Source organism: Pyrus communis, chromosome 17 (genome assembly GCF_963583255.1).
Source record: "Pyrus communis chromosome 17, drPyrComm1.1, whole genome shotgun sequence".
Classification (NCBI taxonomy): domain Eukaryota; kingdom Viridiplantae; phylum Streptophyta; class Magnoliopsida; order Rosales; family Rosaceae; genus Pyrus; species Pyrus communis.
Genome location: NC_084819.1, coordinates 16,933,047 through 16,955,424, shown reverse-complemented (window position 1 = coordinate 16,955,424; position 22,378 = coordinate 16,933,047). Strand labels below are relative to the sequence as shown.

General features: G+C 37.8%; 3 protein-coding genes across 4 annotated transcripts; all 3 read left to right on the top strand.

The window, feature by feature from the left end:
- Positions 1–6,736: 6,736 nt before the first annotated feature.
- On the top strand, positions 6,737–11,729 carry LOC137722643 (uncharacterized). Its single transcript, XM_068461692.1, has 9 exons — positions 6,737–7,315; positions 7,911–8,096; positions 8,332–8,424; positions 8,678–8,860; positions 8,939–9,041; positions 9,123–9,308; positions 9,409–10,625; positions 10,792–11,204; positions 11,299–11,729. The coding sequence occupies exons 1-9, from the start codon at positions 7,034–7,036 to the stop codon at positions 11,357–11,359; spliced, it is 2,724 nt and encodes a 907-aa protein (XP_068317793.1). The 5' UTR covers positions 6,737–7,033; the 3' UTR covers positions 11,360–11,729.
- A 3,321-nt stretch (positions 11,730–15,050) lies between these two features.
- On the top strand, positions 15,051–19,399 carry LOC137723087 (probable serine/threonine-protein kinase WNK5). Of its 2 annotated transcripts, none has more exons than XM_068462241.1 (7): positions 15,051–15,881; positions 16,911–17,176; positions 17,347–17,570; positions 17,650–17,807; positions 17,887–18,226; positions 18,343–18,687; positions 18,781–19,399. In XM_068462241.1, the coding sequence occupies exons 1-7, from the start codon at positions 15,780–15,782 to the stop codon at positions 19,158–19,160; spliced, it is 1,815 nt and encodes a 604-aa protein (XP_068318342.1). In that variant the 5' UTR covers positions 15,051–15,779; the 3' UTR covers positions 19,161–19,399. The 2 variants fall into 2 exon arrangements, with proteins under 2 accessions (XP_068318342.1, XP_068318343.1); XM_068462242.1 differs by having other exon boundaries at positions 18,346–18,687; positions 18,781–19,398.
- A 689-nt stretch (positions 19,400–20,088) lies between these two features.
- LOC137722114 (uncharacterized) lies at positions 20,089–21,545 on the top strand. Its single transcript, XM_068461094.1, has 3 exons — positions 20,089–20,528; positions 20,990–21,344; positions 21,522–21,545. Exons 1-3 carry the CDS (start codon positions 20,089–20,091, stop codon positions 21,543–21,545), a joined length of 819 nt encoding a protein of 272 aa, XP_068317195.1.
- Positions 21,546–22,378: the final 833 nt, after the last annotated feature.

Sequence of the window (22,378 nt, the reverse complement as noted above, 5' to 3'; positions counted from 1 at the left end):
TTCCAATTTAGTAGTACTAGCTTCATACACTAGAATCTCAGGTGGTGGCTGACCATACACCACTTCATAAGGGCAGAGTTTAGTAGCAGAGTGATAAGCTGTATTAAAGCTCTACTTAGCCCATGGTAACCAAAGGGTCCATTTTTTGTGCTGAAGACTACAAAAGCACTGCAAGTAAGTTTCCAAACACCGATTTACCACCTCCGTTTGACCATCAGTTTGTGGGTCATAACTTGAGCTAAAACATAGTGAGGATCCTTGCAATGAAAAAAATTCTTTCCAAAACTTACTCATGAAAACTGGGTCTCTATCACAGATAATAGATGCAGGCACGCCATGAAGTTTAAAATTATGCTCCACAAATAAGGTTGCCACCAAAGTTGCAGTATAAGGATGAGATAGAGGTAAAAAATGTGCATATTTGGATAAACGATCCACAACTACCTAAATGACAGTTTTTCCTCGACATGAGAGCAGACCAATGATGAAATCCATGGATATGTCAATCTATATCTGTGAAGGAATAGGCAAGGGCTTCAGTAATCCTGCATGAGTTAAGGTCTTGTACTTGTGTTGTTGGCATATCTGGTAGTTGGCAACCTTGTCCTTAATGTTGTTTTTCATACCAACCCAATAAAAAGACCTAGAAAGCCTCTTATATGTCTTAAAAAATCCAGCATGCCCAGCAACAGGACTGCTATGATGTTCTTTGAAGACTTTCTGTCGCCACGAACTCGTAGGACTCAAAACAATTCTCTCTTTGTATCTTAGAAACCCATTCTCAACTTTAAACTTCAAGGAATTCAGTGATGTAGGGTTTGAAGGATGTAGGATTTCCTGAATCTTGTCCAGTATCCAAGCATCTTGTTCCATGTTTCGTCTCAAATCATCTAACCAACTGAGATATGGGTATGAAATTGCAGCCAATTCCATACTAGAATATTAAGAAACTTCATCAATAGGAATTCTAGAAAGTGCATCTGCCACCTGATTATCACAGCCTTGATTATATTGAATCTTGTAATTAAAACCAAGCAATTTAGAAACCTATTTTTGTTGAAATTGACTATTGGGCCTATGTTGCAAAAAAAATTTCAGATTATGATGATCTGTTTTGATGATGAAATGCCTACCCACCAAGTATGATTGCCATTTTTTAACAGCATGTATGATAGCCATCATCTCCCTTTTATAGGCAGACAAACTTTGGTTCCGTGCACTGAGTGCCTTGCTAGTAAAGGCCATAGGTTTGCCACCTTGCTGGAGAACAACTCAAATCCCAAAACCCGATGCATCACTTTCTATAACAAAAGGTTGGGAAAAATCTGGGAGGGCTAAGAGTTGTGGAGACAACATAGCCTGTTTCAATTCATTGAAAGTTGCAGTTGTCGAATCAGACTACTTGAAGTTGTCATTCTTGGTGAGTACTGTGAGAGGACTCACAATCTTCCCGAAGCCATGAATAAATTTCCTGTAGTAACCCATTAATCCAAGAAATCCTCTCAATGCTTTAATGGAAGTGGGAAGAAGCCAATTAGCAATAACCTCCAACTTTAAAGGATCAGCTGCAACCCCTTCTTTAGAAACTATATGGCTCATATATCGACTTGGGTTTGACCAAATGCACATTTAGTTTTCTTGACAAACAAGGTATTGGCTTGCAAAAGTTGAAAGACCACTCTCAGATGCTCCACATGAGACTCCCAAGACTTGATGTACACCAATATGCCATAAAAAAATACTAGAATAAATTTCCGAAGATAAGGTCTAAAAATTTCATTCATGAGAAATTGGAATGTGGCTGGAGCATTGGTTAACCTGAACGACATGACTAAAAACTCATAATGCCCCATCATGAGTTGGAAATGCCTTTTTTTCAATATCACTTGGATGTATACGAATTTGATGGTAACCTGATCTTAGGTTGAGCTTAGAGAAAAATTGAGCTCCATACAACTCGTTAAACAACTCATCAATTAGTGGAATAGGAAACTTGTCCTTAACAGTGATCGAATTAAGGCCTCTATAATCCATACACATCCGCCAAGTGTCATCCTTTTTCCTTAGTAAAATAACTGGAGAAGAATAGGGACTATTACTCACCCTGATAAAACCAACATCCAATCATTCTTGTGCACACTTTTCAAATTCTGTTTTTTGTAAAAGACCGTATCTGTTAGGTCGCATACTATGTGGTTTACTACCCTTTATCAAAGGAATTCTGTGGTCATGAGATCTATAAGGAGGTAAACAATTAGGAGTAACGAAAACTACCTCATTATCATGCAGAAGTTGTTCCAACTATTGAGATTGAGTTGCTGACATCACATCTTTATGTTCTACCATATCTTCTTGTTGAATTTGAAAGAGAAAAGCACCACAAATGATTCTTGGTGAAGTAACCTTTCCATATGAAGGATAGAAACATCTTGAATGTGTTCACTAGGCGCTTCTAGACTTGAAAGACAGAAAGTGGTATTGCCCCTTCTAAACTTCATGTACAGTTTATTAAAATCCCAAAGGACTGGACCCAATGTCCTTAGCCATTGAACACCTAGCACCACATCGCAACCTCCCAGAGCCATGGCATACAAATCAGTAGTACATTGATAATTTTGAATCTGGAGTGAAATAGCCCCCAAAGAACCTGTAATGCTTACTTTGCCCCCATCCGCAATCTTGACACTAAAGGAGTGAGCTGTATTCAATTGTCCATTAATTTTCTTGACCAAAACAGAATCCACGAAGTTGTGGGAACTTTCAGAATCGATGAGTATTACCATAGGATAATTCTTAATACTACCAAGAACCTTCATGGTTTTAATTGACTTAGGAGCTGAGGTACCCAAAAGTGCACAAGCTGTAATCGCCGGTTACAAATTCTCAGTGTCAAATGCTTCATTATCACTCCTATACTGAACAACAATCAATAAAAGTTGCTTCTTCTCATAAGTGTGGCCTCGAACAAATTTTTCCTTGCAGTGGAAGCAAAGACCATGTTTTCGACAATATTCTACCTCATTTGGGGTCAATTTTCTCACATTCTCATGTTTTAATTTGCTATTTCCCACAGAATTATCAACAACAATTTGCAATGGTGGACGAAAAGAAGAATTAACAAATGAATGAGGAAAAGATTTAACCTTTAATTCAAACAATTTGGCATTGATCTGTTGAGCATAAGCAGTGGCTGTAAGAACATCTTTGGGTTTCAGAATTTTGACGTCATGACGCAGCTTCGATTTCAGACCTCCAATGAAACAAGATCGCAAAAGAGATAGGGTAATATCCCTTGTATGATTCGCTAATCTTCGAAACTCTAAGATGTAATCACGCAGAGATCCTGTTTGAAGAAGTTTAACCAAGCTTTTGGTCAAATCGTCGAACTCGGAAGGGCCAAATTCTTGACAAAGAGCTTGTGTGAAATCTTCCTATCTGGGGTATGTTATGATACAATTTGCCCATTGGAACCATTGCAGAGGTTCGCCATCCAAATGAAATGATGCCATTTTTACTTTCTTGAAATCTTCAATGTTGAAGAAATTAAAATAGTGTTCCGCTTTGTAGATCCATCCCAAGGGTTCATCACCATCACCGAATCTGGGAAATCGATCTTGATAAATAGCTGTCAAGGCGACAAAATTGATTTTTGACAGAAAAATTTAAGCCCAAACTGAAGATTCACTCCAGGAGGCAAATAATGATCGGAATATGTTCCCTCCGATGATTCACTGACGGACCCACTACACCTCGTCGATAACGCCTGCAATTGTTGCAAGATCATCTCCTGGGTAGCTCAAAATTTAGTTTTTGATTCTTGAAACTCATGTCTGGAATCTTTGAACTCCTGCTGGAAATCAGCAAACAAGGACTCAAGCTTTTTCACTCGCGTTTCCATGGTGTGTCTGGAATCGAGTTGGGTCATACACGAAGAAGGATCAAGTAAGATTTGATGCATTGGCTGATACCAATGATAAAACCCTAACTTTGCATCTTGACTTCTGTGTAGCAGTAACGAGTAATTTCTATTGCAATTAACAACAAATACAACAACCTTCTTTCTGTTTACTACCCTATCTAATATAGTAGCTAGTTAGTTTCCTCCGTAAGCATACTACTAACAACCTTATCCTTTTAACCACTCATATATGTCGTAGTCAACACTAATACAATGCCATCTTATCAACCAATTCAGTTATCACATAGGATCCTATCACAAACAAATCTCAGTTTAACACGTACGAATAAAGTTTTCTTTTTCTCATGTTTATAAGCTACTTCTAATACGCATTGTAAATAAATAACTCGTTTGGAAATACTTTTAAACGAATACAAAGAGCCAAAAAATTAACAGTCTCCACTTGATATTTTCCCACCTTAGGTTGTTGACATTCCTATGTGGGCCAAGTGGATTTTAGCAAGGTTTTAAAATACGCTACGCACTAGTCAGGCGGCAGGTTGGGGCCTAACGCCTAGGCGGCTAAGCGGAGCCCTACGCAGGCTAGGGGAATTTAAGTAAATCTATTGTACTTCGTGTAAATAAGTGTGTTTATACTTAAAATATATATAATTTTATCATAAACTAAAAAATAGAATGACATATATATTATGAAGTATTGGAACAATAAAATGTAAAATAAAAGAATACATAAATTATAAAGTTTACATTATTAATTTAACAAAATTCATTAAATAACATATATATCTTATGTTATTTTATATGTGGTGAAACAAAAAAGAAATAAAAATTAAATGTAGCGTGTTTTTTATTTGATAGTGTATATACCAACAAAAATAAAAAAAACTATACTTGCAAAATATAATATTATCATTTTCTTTTCTTTTTTCTTCTTATTTTGTCGATTAGTACCATTTTCTTTCAATTAAAGTGCTAATAGGATTGTATGACATATTGTTTTTTAGGAAAACTAATGAAAAAGACTTGAAAACTTTGAGTTTTAATGTTAAGGACAAAATAAAAGGTAAATGAATAGTACCAGGATTGACTTTTTAGTGTAAAAATGTGGTTTTTCGTTAAAGTGAACAATACCGTGGACTTTTCGTTAAAACTCCCTTGTTTTTTTGGTTCCTGGTATCTTTATGGGTGAAAAGAGTGGCACTTACTAAGCCACATGTAAAAAGAGTAAACAAAAAGATAAGGGTTAACTGTTCACTTTCTTCTTCTCTGAGATGGTGAGTGTGCCTGCAAGTCCGCCAAAACCAAGCTTTGCAACCATGGTTAATTTATTAAAGTCGGGACTCGCATCACACCGCCTCGACTCTGCCTTAAACCGCCTGCACCGCCTAGAGCACCCAGACGGCTGCCTAGGCTCCGCTTAATTCCTCCTCTGATTTTTCTTCCGATCCTACCATAATCGCGGCGACTGAGCAACAACTAACACCTTGGCAGCCGCCTAGGCCGTGTTTTAAAACACTAGATTTTAGTCAATTTTGGACCTAATTTCCCTTTTGGCTTCAATTATGGACCAAATGCCTTAAAGATTAATAAATGGTCCATGTGGACTTCTTGGATGGTTGGGGCACTCTAAGACTCTAAACTCTAGTTGATCCTCCGTGTTGCTTCTCCTTTGGAACTTATACGAATCAATCACCATTTATAACAAATTAATAGCATTTCTAATAATATTATATAATAATGCAAGAATACTAGGTGAAGTTCTTGTTATTTTATGATATTGTTTCATCCACCTAGTTGAGACAAACAAAGAAAGAAATTTTGGTTTAGTGCATCTGTAAGTGGTACATTATCTTAATAGTTAGCGTCTTTTTTTTTTTTTTTTTTTAAACTCATTGTGTTTTAGGTTTAAAATCTTCTCTTTTAATGTAGATTATTGTATTGACATGATCGTTAGTGTCTTCTTCTTTAACTCATTGCGTTTCAGATTTCAACCATCATATTTTTTATTATTATAAATTAGTATAAAATATCGCTTATAATCAAATTGAATATGGTACATCAAGTGAAGTGGAGGAGAAACTTTAGCAAGAAAAGAAAGGACCAAGGAAAAGCAAAAGTCGTGGCAAGGATTTGAGCCATTTTATTACCTCCGTCCTAATACGTCAAAATTGTAATAAGATTATGTTCAAACCCCAAATCTTATGCTATGAGTCACAAGGACGACTTTTTTAGTATTTGTTCAGCCACACAAAATAGCATCTTGTAAAGTTGCAAACAAAATCATATCTAAATTATTGGAAAGAGTTAAACTAAAATAGTTTTGAATATATCGTATTGTCAAAATATCGAAATGGAAAGAAAATAATGTTTGCTGCAATTTGGACTAGGTCAATCTACACTCACCTAAACTTGAATAACCAGATTATTTTTTTGGTTAGGTTGGGTTGCCATTGCTTGCGCAAATCAAATCTGATTTCTAGCTCAAATACTTTAAAATCGTAATACCGAGTCGTATAAAAGTAATTTATAATTAGATTAATCTCACAACTTGTTGCACCCGAACTTTTTCAAACTTAGAGGATAAAACGTCGACGTTTGCCGGCTGAAAAGGTAAATTAGCAAAAGAAAAAACACCTGTGTAAGTGTGAAAGGAAGAAAGAAGAGAGAGATGGGCAAACGACAAAGACAAAAGATTCGTTTTAATTTTTTTTATAGTTTTCCCTGAAAAAACAAAAACTAAAAACCGACCGAAAATTGATAAATAAATAAATACAAATAAAAACCTCAAAAAAAAAAAAAAAACATGAAATCGACAAACTCACTCGCACATATTAACCCTTCATCAGAGAAATTAAAAAAATTAAAAATTAAAAATTAAAAACCACTTCGTCTTCCCCCAACGGCAAATTGCAAGTCGTTTCGTTCTAACCACACCGTCGTTTTGCGCAACTGCGCGTACCAGTCCTGCACAATCTGATCGCCCGACATCAAACCTTCGGTTTTTTCAATTCTCCGACACCGCCATTGTTGTCGTCGTTATGGTTGTACGGTCAACCGGCGTGAGAATTTCCTGTTCGGTTTTCCTGTAATTTTTCTGTAAATTTGTGTTATTTCATGGGCGATCTTCGGGATTGGTCGCCTGAACCGAACGGCGCCGTGTTGGAGGAGACGGAGAGGACTTCTTCGTCCTCATCGTTGTCGTCATCACCTTCGTCCCAATTTTCATCGAATCAACAGGCCGCCGCGGCGGCCATTAGCGCCGAGTACTGGCTGCGGGCGGAGGAGGCGACGCAGGGCGTCATAGCGCAGGTTCAGACCACTGACGTGTCCGAGAGGAGGAGGAAGGCGGTCATTGATTACGTTCAGAGGCTCATCAAAAGTTCTCTTCGTTGCGAGGTCAGTATTTTTATACGTACGTATTCCGTGAGTACAAACGAATGTGAATGAAAGAAGTTGAATTTAGTGCCGTAAGATGTATTGGGGCTGCAAAGGATGTTTTTTTTTTTTTTTTTTTTTTTGTGTTTAAGAATCACAGGTTAATATAGGACAGAAGATTAATGCACTTTTAGTTTAATCTGTATGGTACCCTGAAATTTGATTGTATTGTTCGAAAAGTCGAAAATGTCTTGCTTTAGCTACACAAGACTTGGACCTTGAGTTTAGTTTATAACTAATATAGTTCATTGGTTCAATGGTTCAATGGTTTAACATCGTTTGTATGATTAGCTCGAAACTTTACTTAAATCCGCAATTATGTCTACATTTTTTGTGAATAGCTAATGTAATGTGGTTTAGCTTCAAAGATTTTTACTTTGAGTGAGTTGGGTGTTTGCATATTCAGTTTCTCATTATATTATTTGATTTTTCTCTGACTGGGGAATGGTCTTTTGGATCACAAACTTATGATGTCATGACCCTGTTTGATATTTTAGGGGGGAGGTGGAGGGGGTGTAACCACGCGGGCATATTGATTTTACTTAAATTGTTGCAGGTGTTCCCATTTGGGTCTGTACCTCTAAAGACCTATCTGCCTGATGGAGATATTGATTTGACTGCTTTTGGTGGAATGAATGTTGAGGAGGCGCTGGCCAATGACGTCTGCGCTGTCCTTGAAAGGGAAGATCAAAATATGGCTGCTGAGTTTATGGTTAAAGATGTGCAGTTGATTCGGGCAGAGGTTTTGGCTTTTACCCCTTAACTTTATTAGAATGATGATAGGTAGAAGTTACAGCTTAGAGTTGATGCTGCCATGTACGTCTAGTAAAGTTTTTGGGTTGAGTTTATGTTGTGTAACTAGCTTTTCCTTTAAATTAAATTACTACGTACGTCTATGTCATTAGTCATTATTTTGATTCTAGTTAACTCAACTTTTGATTTTCCTTTGTAAAGAGTATTTGGTTTTGTTGTGGCAGGTCAAGCTTGTAAAGTGCCTTGTGCAAAATATTGTGGTCGATATTTCCTTCAATCAGTTAGGAGGGCTATGCACACTATGCTTTCTTGAGCAGGTAGTCATTCATACAGAGCTGAACTGAAAATGAAGTTCAATTTCTTACATATGAATTGAATAACCTTGAACGGTATTCAATTGGTACTCTGTTGAGTGGTGACTCCACCCTCTTCTATCGTTTTCAAGTCATAGTTTTACTTTTGATCTTATGGTATGCTTTTGGTGACCTGGGTGGTTTGTGATTTTTTGGAATTTATGTCCCTTGTTATTTAGCTTCCCTAATCATATCCATGATGATTCTTATTGCATAGGTTGATCGCCTCATTGGCAAAGACCATCTTTTTAAACGCAGTATCATACTAATTAAGGCCTGGTGCTATTATGAGAGCCGGATTCTTGGTGCCCATCATGGTTTGATTTCAACATATGCTTTGGAGACTTTGGTTCTGTACATCTTCCACCTGTTCCATTCATCTTTGAATGGTCCTCTAGTGGTGAGTGCTCTAATGTTTTAGCACTAGTATCCTCCGTATCTATGACATAAATTTAACTCTCTGTTTAATGTTCTATAGGTCCTATATAAATTCTTGGACTACTTTAGTAAATTTGATTGGGATAGCTATTGTATCAGCTTGAGTGGTCCTGTTCGTATATCTTCTCTTCCAGAACTCTTGGGTGAGCAACACTTTGTTGTCTTGGCGCTATGCTGTATGGGTAAATGTGTTTAATTGAGATTCTTTGTGGTCAATTTTGCAGCTGAGACGCCAGAAAATGGTGGCGGTGATCTATTACTGAGTAATGATTTTCTCAAGGGATGTGTGGAAAGGTTCTCAGTTCCTTCAAGGGGATATGAGACAAACCATAGAACATTTCAACCAAAGCATCTTAACATAGTTGATCCGCTTAAGGACAATAACAACCTTGGCCGAAGTGTGAGTAAAGGTGAATTAATTTCCCTGTAGTCCTCCTGTTTTGTTTTTTTGTATTTTCTGGTGGAATTTTTGTATGGATTAGTTGATGTAACCTGCAATCCTAAATACAGGGAACTTTTACCGAATAAGAAGTGCTTTCACATATGGTGCTCGTAAACTAGGGCGCATTCTTTCTCAGCCAGAAGTAAACGTAGATGATGAGATCCGAAAGTTTTTCGCAAACACATTGGACAGACATGGAGGTGGACAAAGGCCTGATGTCCAAGATCCTGTCCCATTGTCCTTATATGATGGGTATGGTAGTGTGCCATTATTGGTAGGTACAGAGTCACAAGAAGATCAGACAATTTATGAGTCGGAATCTGCCTATTCTGGCGGCGTGATTGGGGAATGTGGGTTAAATCATGAGGGATCATGGAATGGTAAAGTTACAAGTGGTCATATTGCTGGTCAAGGTGTGACTAGACCACATGAAAATGATATGAAACCTTATCAAGATGTTAATGGAGCACATGAAAGCAGTATGAAGGTTGCATCCCCAACAATGTTGTTGGACGAGGACAGTTCCCCAAATGGAATTGCTGTTTCCGAAAACCGTCTTACAGGAGATGCAAAAGACCTTGCTACGTCCAGATTTCAAGGTCTTACAATTTCAAATGATGCTCAAAGTCCTTTGCCGTCCAGTTGTGAAGTGAGTATATCTCTTTTAGGTAAAGTACAGCATGCACCTCATCTCTGTTCCTCTCACTCATCAACTGAAAATGGAGACATTAGCACTGGAAACCAAGATCAACTATTGCCAGAAAGCTTTGGTTCAGCTGATACTTTGGTCAGTAACCAGGATGAGAATCAGTTGGGTGGTAATCAGGAAGTTCCATCTCCTGTTGGATCTAAGCACCATCCGTCACGGTTGAGCTCTGTTGTGTGTTCCTCTGAAGACTTCTATCCTAGTTATTATCCAATGTCAAGTGGCACTACTGGAAGTCCCAAACCTTCTAACTATGTAACAGATCTGAGTGGGGATTACAAGAGTCATTTACATAGTCTGAACTATGGGCGTTGGTGGTACGATTGTGAGCTAAATGTGGCGATTCCTCCCATGGCACCACCTCCGGTGCACCCACAGTTTCAAGGCAAGAAGCCATGGGATGTAACTCGAGAGTCAGTGCAGCACAGGCAGAATGCATTTTCCCAGATGAATGTCAATGGTGTTGTCCCTAGACCACCATTCTATCCAATGAACCCACCAATGTTGCCTAATGGCACAGGCTTTGGCAGGGAGGAGATGCCAAAGCCACGAGGAACCGGAACTTACTTTCCCAATATGGTACTACTCATTCTAAGCCTCAGAAATTTCTTGTTTTTGAAGTCATAATTTTTTAAGGTCCAGATTTTTGTCAATCTAGTGGCCATTTGAAGTTTCTGTTTTCAGCTAAATGTTTCAGTTGCTGGTCCTTTTTAGCTGAAGTGCTTTTATGCATAAAATTTTTCAGAACCATTTCAGAGATAGGCCTGTGACGCCAAGGGGAAGAAATCAAGCACCGCCAACGTCTCCACGTAACAATGGCCATGCCATGATACCACCTCTAGAGAATTATACGTCTGACAGAAGCAGTCGTGATATGTCACAACTACAAATGTCTCTTCATAAAGGTGGGGGGAAATCTGGGTCTGCAGATAGCTACACTGGTTCCCCTAGAAGGAAAGTACACCCTAATGTGAATGGTTCAATGCATTCCTCTGAGAAAGTTATAGAATTTGGGGCATTGGGGCATGCCCCACAAGAGGGACCTGCAAATGGCAAACATACAAACGCTGGCTCATCGTTTGTTCAAAACTCGAGTAGTGGCCAGTCATCACCAAAGATGCAGTTGACAAAAGATGAGTTGGTTACGGATCCTAACAGGTATTATAATTCCATTGTCGTTGCTAAGAATTCTTAGCCACCGATAGTGAACACAGATAGGAGTCCGTTTAACCTTTTGTTCTTGGACATGTAGGATTGCTCCACAATCATACCGTTTGAAAGATGAAGAAGATTTCCCACCTTTATCGGCCTGACAGCAGTGTGAGAATAAGGTCAGTAGAATGAAAGAGTGTTTACAGTAATTGCTAACATACCGGATCGAGCCTGTTCTTTGCCGCAGTTATTTTTTGGAAGCGTTACATATGGAGTTAGATATTCTGCTTGTTGGAAGCCATTTGTAATTCAAGTCATAAGTTTTACACCCTTTAAAAATCCCGATAGCTGTGCTCTGCACCGAGTGAGTAGTTCGTGTATAGGTTGGTTGGTTAATCGTTTTTCCCCAGGTTTTGTTCTCGCCATTGCCCCTGCGGGTTAATGTACGAACGCTGTTCAAAATATTGTTGCTGATGTTTGATGTAACTTATATTCAGAATCGCTTTAATTACACAGATGCGGATTAACTTCTTTTTTTTGTCTACTCAGTGGTGCAAAAGGGCAGTCTGCTCTACACAATTGCCCTTTGGATGGCTAATTATTTGCCCTTTTAATCTGCTTTAGGGACCTACCCTACCCCTATCACCATATTTTTGGCGTCCACTTGGTCGACTTTGGGGTATTGAGATATCTTGTTCCCCTAGCAATGGCATGGTAGAGCCAATTTGGTGCGGTGAGATTTGGCCTTTGAAAAAGAAAGGCAAGATTTGGCCTTTGGAAAAGAGAAAAAATCAAACGAAAAAGATTTGGTTTACAAACTTGTACATCATCTTTTGGAGAATATCTACACAGGGCCCGTTATAAACTTCTAATTAAAAAAAGACGGGAATATTAAATACACAGTGGTTCGCGGATAAATCAGGGTATAGTCCACTATTATATAGAATTATCCCTAAATTTGAAATCATATGTTAATTTTTGTCCTTTCGTATCGCGTATAAATCAATATTTAGTGTCATTGGCGGTACTAATTACATAGATGATGATCATAATGTGTTTAAGTAATATGTTATCTGTTTGTTAGATACTTATCATGTGGTGAATCAGTTTCACGAGAAAATATCTAAAGAGAGCATTCACATAAAATCATGATTGATTTTTGACGAATTTGGATTTGAGGCAAGTGTTATAAGCCTTCCAGCATTTAATGCTGATTGTGCAGGGGCAATGCAAATGGTTCATATTTATCGGACTAAAATGTTTGGGTGATGCAGAAACAGGAAACATTCAACAATCAACAATCAACAGTGTGAAAGCGCCGGAAGTTCCATAATTTCTCTTAGTTTTCATTCATTTCTTGTTCAATGTAATGTTTTATCCTCTCTTTTTCTTGAGACCTCTTCTTTGCCTGGGCTATTGTTTATTTTATTTGAAATCAAGCGATATTTTTAGTTTAAACTACTCTAAAGGGAGGGAAAAGAGCAAGAATCTAGGACACACTAGGCCGATGAAGAAAACCCTATCCACCACAGCAATCACCACTTGCTCGTCTAGACTTATTCAGGTTCAAAGAGAAAAATTCAAATTTTTTGGTCAGAAAAGGTTTTGTTTTTTAATTATAGGAGCAATCGACCACATGCCCTAAATTTTAATCTTAATTTTAAATAGTTTGAATTTAGAATTTCTACTATGCTTTTTATTTTATTTTATTTTATTTTAAAGTAAATTACACAAAATTACTTCAATTATGGTTCAAACCACAATCTCATACCTTATGTTTTAAACATTGCAATATCATAAATAAACTTATGAATTCGTTGCAATGTCAGACATTCTTTAAAACTTCTGTTAATTTGACTGTTACATAATAACGTGCCAAGAGCAGGCCTTTGAAATAAAAATTAATAAATTATTAATTTTTTATTTAAAAATTAAGATTAATATAATAAAAAAATTGTCTCTTCCTTTCTCCCTAGAAGTTGCCACCGTCTCCCCTCAATCCATCATCCGTCCCTCCTCCTTCCTCTTCCTCATCCTCCTTAAACACAGTAACCATCCTCCAAACTCTCTCCACTGTCGAACGCACTCCCATCCCTAGTCCCGCAATCAACCGTCGAATCCGTCGTCGCAGTGAGATTGACGGCGATTAAAGATGCAATCGATTAATTCTAAATCAAGGGTGCAATCAATGAGATCTGTGGCAAAAATAATCTGTGGACATGGGTTTTCTTTTTTCCATAGTTTAAGTTTTCGAAGGTGGGGAGTGGAATCAACGGAGGAAAATTGCAGGAGGTTGGGGTGGATCGACCATTGGAGGAGGGAGAGGGGGTCGACGGAGGAAGGGATGGGGCAGGGAGCTCCTCCATATTTATGTTCTCTAAGAACCCATACAAAAGTTGGATGCAACTTGAAGTGAGGAGGAATCAGCGAGGGCCTCGGGGGTGACGGAGGCGAGGAAGTCAGCGTAGTCGTTGGAGTGGAACCGGCGGGAAAGGGGCGGTTGATCTCCATCCGAAGGGGGACGACCGGCGTTTTACGATCGGTGGTGCATCAGTGGTTCCCGGAGGAGGACGAAAATTGGTTGTGTTTAAGGACGATGAGGAAGAAGGGGAGGGAGGAGGGAGTGAGGGGAGGAACAAGAAGGGCGATTTCTGGGGAAGGGGGGTGATTTCTGGGAGAAAGAAGGAGATGGTATTTTCCTATAATTAATTTTAATTGTTAAATAAAAATTATTAATTTTTAATAATTAATTATTTTTTATTCTAAAGGAGTGGGCCCACACTTGCCACTTCATTATTTAATTGTCAAATTGACAAGAAACTTAACAGAGCTCTGACATTGCAACGAATTCAAAAATTGAGGTATGACATTGTAATATTTAAAATATAAGGTATGAGATTCTGGTTCGATTCATAGTTAAAATAGTTTTGTATAATTGACCCTTTATTTTTATAGGAAGACAATATATCATCCTATCTATGAAGTTTCTTAGTTTTGTTTTATTTTCTTGCCCCCTTAAAATGAATAAATAAATATTGCTGAAGGGGGTACCTGGTATTAAACCCACAGAATTGGATCCCATCTTGATTCATTTTGCGGGGATCCACATCTCAGCCATTTATGGTGTATCGTCAGCTCAGTTAAATGGGGACCCCATGCGAAAAACAAAGAACGAGAAAAAGAAAAAGAGTAAATTGTAGCAATGGTCTCTTAATTATAATGAAATTGGAGCAATGATCCCTCAACTAAAAATTCATTACCATTTGTCCCTTAATTTATCAAAATGTGTAGCAATGGTCATTTTCATTAACTTCGTTAAAATTTTATCAAAATAAGTTATGTTGGAAGAACCATTACTATAATTGGGGTCCCTTAACTCATCAAAACGTGTAACTATGGTCATTTTTGTCAACTTCATCAGAATTTTGTCAAAATAAATTATGTTGGAAGACTATTGCTACAATTGGGTTAAAGTTGAGCGATCATTGCTCCAATTGGGTTAAAATTGAAGGACCATTTCTCCAGTTGGATTAAAGTTGAGGGACCAATGATAATGGATTTTTAGTTGAGGGATCATAGCTGCATGTTTTGATGAGTTGAGAGAACAATGGTAATGGATTTTTAATTGTAGGACCATTGCTCTAATTGACTTAAAGTTAAGGGATCATTACTACAATTTACTTAAAAAAATAAAAATAAAAATAAAAAACCCCAAAAAATGTCCTTCCTGTTTTCTTTTATAACATCAACCCACCCCAACAATTTTCCACCACAATCTTCTTTTTTTCTATCCATATTATTGTTGTTTGCAAAATTTGCAAGGTTCCCATATCTTTCCAAACTCAAGAGTCTCTCTCAAACAAATCAAATCTCAATTTTTGTTTCCACAATTCTGATTGATATTAAGGTTTTTTCTACATCCACAAATGGTACCATCAAAGCACAGCCACCGATTTTTCAAGTTCAGGATTAATATTCCAGTCCCATGCTAAAGTCCTACATATGATCATTTGATACTTTAAATTTTCAGAAATTATTGGGAAAATAGTCCTCCTCCACAAGCTAGGTTCAATTAATTTTCAGTCCCATTAGTTGACAAATATTATTCTCTCTTCCCTACCAAACCCTACAGGCTACAGCTCAACAGTTTGCTCCAGTTAGTCTGTCTCTTCTGAAAAAAAAAAAAAAAATCTTTGATTAGAATCGGATATAACTCTCTACTCTTCCTCTATATTTAAATTCCTTGGCACACCTCCATCTTCTACACAAATGGTTACTAAAAACTACCAACGTCCGCTTGGTCTTGTGGAAATGGCTTGGATCATGCTCAGCGTTGATTACTCGAGGCTTTTCTGGTTGCTGTTTAGAGTCTTCTCCTATGAAAATCATGAGGGAAAGCCTCGGATTTCGTAGCACGTAACGAAAAGTCTTCCACAAGCCTTATAGTTTGTTAGAGTTGAATTATATGTTTATAATTACTAGGTATATAAGTTGTGCTCGTAGTATATAGTAAAGTGAAAAGCTGCTGGGACTTGTTTGTGGTCGGAGAGTTTCTGAGGTTTGCTTGATTAGTTCTTAACCATGAACAAAAACAACAGCCGGATCGGAAGCAGGTCTGCCATGGGAGGCAGGCCACAGTCACCTGCATACGTTGAAACAGATCCATCAGGTCGATATGGACGTGTAAGTTCCTTTTACTATTTCTTTTTTTTTATTTACTAATTCTTTTTATGTATGGTCTTTAATTAACGAGTTGCTTGGGAAATATAATGTCTAGTTATATGGAGTTTTTCTTCAAAACTCTTTTGGAAATTTATATAGGGAATAAGGTTTACACGTATCTGATGCAAGAAAATTACCTCGTTTTTGAATTCGATACCATATGATGATAAATTTTTGAAAAACTATGCATAAAACTTTTCACAAAACTTTAATAAAAAATCACGTTTTTCTAAGGAGACACTAAACAGAGCACTAACCTGTTTTATTGCCAATTTAGTGAAAATTTTTATTTTTAATTGAAGATTTGTAAAATATGTAAATTGTGAACAAACTGACCTGTCAGCTTGGTTCAAAATTAAAATTTTTAGGAGTGCATTTAAAATGGCTGAAAGCACTTTTGGTGTAAATGTTTTTTAGACCAATCAACGTTTCAATCATTTTAAAAGCACTCCAAATGAGTCTTTGTTAACATTAATATTAACATAAGTTCATATTTTCATTTACCAATAGCTTACAAGAACACGAATATAATTTATAAACCAAATGGATGGTTAAATAAGTCAGTTCCCTATGTTTGCTGGGTCAACTGTCATGTTAATTTGTACATGATATTCATTTAAATTGATTTAAAATTGAAAATGTGTCATCCGATCAGTTTTATTAAATTAGCCCAATTGGATGATGCAGCCTGATGGATTTTTATATTCGACCCTAAATTTGTCCTGCATGCCTATTTGATGGATGCAATATATTGGAGCCGATCGAGCTACCGAGCTCCAGGACTTTTTCTTCTGAAACAGTCTTCCATCATGCATGCATACAAAGCTTAATGGTAATAATTTGTCTTGACCAAGAAAAATAACATAATTTGTAAAAACATGCTTCCAATGAAACTTATAGAATAATTAATTTTGATGATAATATTGGTCAGATCATTAACGCTAATTAAGAGGGCCCTTTTGTTCTTAATTAATTTTTCTTTCCAAGCAGTTCAGGGAAATGCTTGGCAAAGGAGCCATGAAGACAGTTTACAAGGCATTTGATGAGGTCCTCGGAATGGAGGTGGCGTGGAATCAAGTCAAGCTTAATGATGCCTTCAGTTCGCCGGACGAACTTCAGCGCCTATACTCCGAGGTCCACCTCCTCAAGAACCTGCACCATGACTCCATCATCCAATACTACAAGTCGTGGATCGATGTTAATCGTCGAACCTTCAACTTCATCACCGAAATGTTCACCTCCGGCACTCTCAGAGAGTAATTAATATCCTCACAACTTATAATTAATTTGCACACAACCTGACTTAAATATGTTAAGGTAGTAGTTGATCATGAAGTATGGCAACTCGAACTTCTAAGTTTTAAGCTCTCTGCGCACACACGAAAAGTAAGGGTAGCAATTCACACTCCGGTATTAATTTAAACAGGTACAGACATAAGTACCAGCGAGTGAATATTGGTGCAGTGAAAAATTGGTCCCGGCAGATCTTACGTGGTCTGGCTTATTTGCACAAACTTGATCCACCTGTGATTCACAGAGACCTCAAGTGTGACAACATCTTTGTTAATGGCCATCTAGGGCAAGTCAAGATTGGTGATTTGGGCTTGGCTGCTATTCTTCGTGGTACACAACACGCCCACAGTGTCATAGGTAATGATATCAAACTAGATCTCTCTGATTATCTTCCTAATTTTTTTTTTTCAATTTTAATTTGCTTCTATGTCATTAGGTACACCTGAATTTATGGCGCCTGAATTGTATGATGAGGAATACAATGAGCTAGTAGACATATATGCCTTTGGCATGTGTGTGTTGGAAATGCTTACTTCAGAATATCCCTATAGCGAGTGCTCAAATCCTGCCCAAATTTACAAGAAAGTTACTTCAGTAAGTTTAGTCTTCACTTGATTCGCAATGTGAATGGGTGACATTACGTTACACTACATTATGTGACCTTTGCTTGCAGGGAAAGCTACCAAACGCATTCTACAAGATTGAAGATTTGGAGGCTCAGCGATTTGTAGGGAAGTGTCTGGAGAATGTTTCAAAGAGATTACCGGCACACGAGCTATTGCTAGACCCTTTTCTAGCCTCTGATGATGGAGAGCTAGGGTCGCCTCCAAGAATCTCAATTCCCAAGTTAATTCCTAATAATGATCCAGTGGCGGAGGCGGGGGACGAGGAGGATGAGCTACATTTATCCGCCGAGGTTGATTTGGAAAGAAGCACAAACATGATCATCACTGGAAAAATGAATCTAGAGGATGATACCATTTCTCTCAAAGTTCGGATTTCTGACCTGGACGGTAAATCCTCAACCTAATATACACCTTGCACTATATGACTAACTGGTCAAGCAGATTGAAACAGACCCTTAAAGTTTATGAGTATGTAACCTTCCGTGTTGGTGATGTTTCCTTAGCAGGGAATAATGCTAGGAACATATACTTTCCCTTTGACATCATGAACGACACTGCAATTGATGTAGCGACAGAGATGGTGAAAGAATTAGAAATCAGTGACTGGGAACCACCAGAGATCGCAGGGATGATAGAAAAGGAGATATTTTCTTTGATTCCGGGTCGCACAAAATGGGGCTCACCCCATGGTTATCATCCTCATCAGCACAGCTTTAACTATGAAGAAGAGGATGACGATGATGGTGGTGTCAACCATCATCCTTTCTACTCATTCTCTTTGTGCTCTTCGTCCCAAAATTCTCTTCATTCTTTCAGATCTCACTGCAAGAATCATCATTTGCTTCACGGTACATTTATAAAAGTTAAAAAATATTGACTTCAATTAGTCTTGCTTGTCTAATATTTTTTCAAATGTATTTGATCTATTTTTTGAAATGTAGGTGATTTGTTTATGAATGATGATGTAAGTTCTCAGAGTTCATTCGACTCCTGCAACTACTCCAACATAAATTACTACTCAGGCAATGAAGATGATCTCCATGACGTGAGCTTCGGAAAGGCTACTCATAAATCTACTCGGTTTTGTCCTTCAGAAAGCAGGGGTGCAAATTCTTACAAACAATGCAATTCACAACTAGATAACCAGAGAGCTCACAAATTGAATCATCATCAAGAAAGGAAATTACCCAAGATTCAATCACTCATCGATGTGCGCAGTCAATTGTTGCACCGGTCACTGGTGGAGGAGGTAAACAAGAGGCGGTTGTTTAAGACTGTTGGGACAATTGAGAACGTTGGTTTTCAAACACCAGGAAGCTAGCAGTTGTAGTTTCCTTGGGAGGCAAGTTACAAGGTTCTTTACACTTGCAATGTATTTTGAAGTGGACAAGCTCTTAAAGGAGGAGTTACGGGCTTTAAGCTGTGTAATGTGGAGATTATTTACACAGAACGAGTTCAAAACGTTTGATTTAATAAAAGAATGTCATGTAAATAGAGAGTTATACAATAACATTATATTACCGAAACATAACTTTACAACAATAATAAATTTGTTTCACATTAGTCGTCACAAAATTTGAGCCAATAGCATCTCCAATGCCACTATGGCCCATGAGTTCCATGACACCAAACTAATGAGAGAGGATCCTCGCCGGATCCTTTTTCTGAGGACCTAGGGATCCTCCAATTACATTCGTTTATCATATATTGTGTGGTCAGTTTTTGTCAGGTATTATTTATATTCAATTTTAAATAAAAAAATATTACAATGATTTCTGACCGTACGATATACGATAAACGGATGTGATTAGAAGATCCCCAGAATCCTCATTCCAAACTAACAACTCACAAATTCAAAAGAATCAGGATCCTCTTTGTGAGGATCTCGGAGATTTGTGAATCATGTCCGTTCATTGTATATTGTACATCGTACATCATGCGGTTAGAAATTATTTTAAATATTTTTATTTAAAATTAAACATAAACAATAATTGACAAAAACTGATCGCATAATATACGATGAACATACACGATTTGCAAATCTTCACTATTCCCACCAAAAAGATCCGGTGAGGATGCTGTTGGAACCCAAAAGTCCAAAACACGTCCAACGTGCAAGCAATTAAATTAAATTATATTAAAGAAAAAGGTGCCACGCTTTCATGTTTCATATGAAGAACTGATCAATCCACCTCACCACTGAATACTGATCGCCACTCCGATTCAGTTAGCTGCTATCCTAAGCCCCTATGGCTATAATGCGCGGCAAGAGCCGCTTCACCATGGCGGTCCCACCTCCGTCTCCGATCCCAACCGGCAGAGGCTCCCGCTCTGCGTCCAACGAGAACTTCACCCAATTCCTCGACAAGTGCCTGCAGATCCCCGAGCTCATCGCGTTGCCGCCTTCGGCCTCCGGCACACGTCACGAACTCCCCGCCGACGTCGACTTCCGATCGCTCTCCGCCGAGTCCGTCGCCCGGCTTCTCGCCTCGGCCAAGCAGTTCGGCGCGTTTCGGATCAGCAATCACGGGATTTCGGCCGAGGAGTTGGGATCCGTGGTTCGGAAAGCCCAATCTGTTTCCGGAAATGGCAGAGTAATCGGGAAACGCTTCGTTGAACGCATTGGGAATCGGGAGGAGATTAAATGGCGCCCACAGGTATCGGAGGACAAAAGATATCGAGACTTTTGGTAATTAAGCACCCCGAAACACTAGTCTTATTTATTGATTGCAAACGGAAGTGTTTTTGGCCCTTATACAATATTCTGAAATCGTTAAGAGGATGACTTTTTTCGGAGTGTCATTAACAACTTCTGGTTACAACGTCTCGAATTGCTACTTTGCTCCGAGTCGCAATTTGCTATTGAATTATTGTGTCGTGTGAATTAACATTTACTTACAATTTTTCGCATACGCATAATTTTTCCAAGAAAATTATTGTAGTAGAAACTTTAACTTGTCACGAAAGAATTGACTGAGTTAACTGTAGGTGAAAAATTACAACTAATTAGTAAGGTGATATATTGCATCGAAACTTTAATATGCGAATTGTAACTCGAGTAAACATTCGTGTGACGACTTGGAAAATTCCGAATTTGCAATTAACCAAGTTTAGGGAAGTTCATAACTTTTTTTGTTCATTGATTTGCAGCAACAGTATGGAGAAGGTTGCAAGAAAAGTTCAGGCAATTGCTGAGCAGCTGAGCCAAGTTTTTATAGGAAATAAAGAAAATCAATTTGAGGAGATGAGAAGTGAAATGGGAAACGTAAAGTTATTAAGATACAATCACCAAGATCATTCCATGGGGCAAAACCCTAGTTATTTACAGAATGAGATAATCAATGGCAGTCAAATTCACATGCGTGAGAGCGATGATGAACATGTTTTTTGCCTTCACCTTCCGCTTGAGCACTCTCAGTTTAACCTCGGATCAGAGGGAGGCCCTGCATTGTTGTTTGATGCAGGGCCGGAGACTCTAGTCATCACTGTTGGAAGGCAACTAGAGGTAATTTTGCTGAGCTCTTGCTTCATTCATTTAATTTAGAACTCGCTTGAGACTTCTTATAAGAAAAATATTTATGCCTACAAGTATCTTTGTTGAAAGTGAAGAAAGTTTAGGTTCTAACATAAAATTAATTCACAATATGAAGAGTAACACAACTTACTTATAAGCTCGTTTAAGGTTGCCCTTTCCATCAATGTGTGATTCATTCTCAACAGAAAGAGTTTTAATTACAAAGAGGTTGAATATTTTTTTTTATTACTAAAACGCTTAGTAGTATGTCCTTAAAAAGAACGAGCTAAGGTGATTTTCTAATAGAACTAAAAATACATTTAAACCCTTGATATATAATTGTAATGATAATTTCCTATCAAACACTGTCAAAAGCATTTTTGGTTTTTTAAAAGCTTATTTTTGTCACAAAATTCTGAAATCAGTGTCACACGGATGTTGTTCATGTATTAAGCTAAGCTCTAGCCCTCCAGCTATTGGCATTTTGCATTCAGTGCCCAAAACTTACGTTGGTTTTTCTTTATTTGGAGCATGCAGGGATTTAAATGTGTTTCAGGGGAAATGATCTTTGTCCCAGACATCAGTAGAAGCCAAGCATCTTTCTCCATACAACTCAAAGTTCCACTGGTTTCAAATTTTAGAAAGAATTGTAAGACAGTTTCCATTGCTGATCAAATCGTCATTGCAGTCATTCTATATGTACTATACAAGATTGTTGTATTTACATACACACACCTTGTCACTTGATAGAAAACACTACTTGAGATAATTAATTGGTTTGAAGATTTTAATGATTTATCTCTCTTTTTTATCAACAAACTTATACAAGGATACAGTGATCGTGTATATTATGGGATCCATAGCTTGATGGGTTTTTGGTTTGTTCAAACCATTGGATTGTATTTTATGTGCAGATTTAAAGATTTTGTGTTGCCAGTTTGTCAATTTGTTGCTGGATTATTGCATTTCAAGATTTTATATATTGTGTTGTGAACTTGTAAAACATTATATGGATTGTGGAGTTG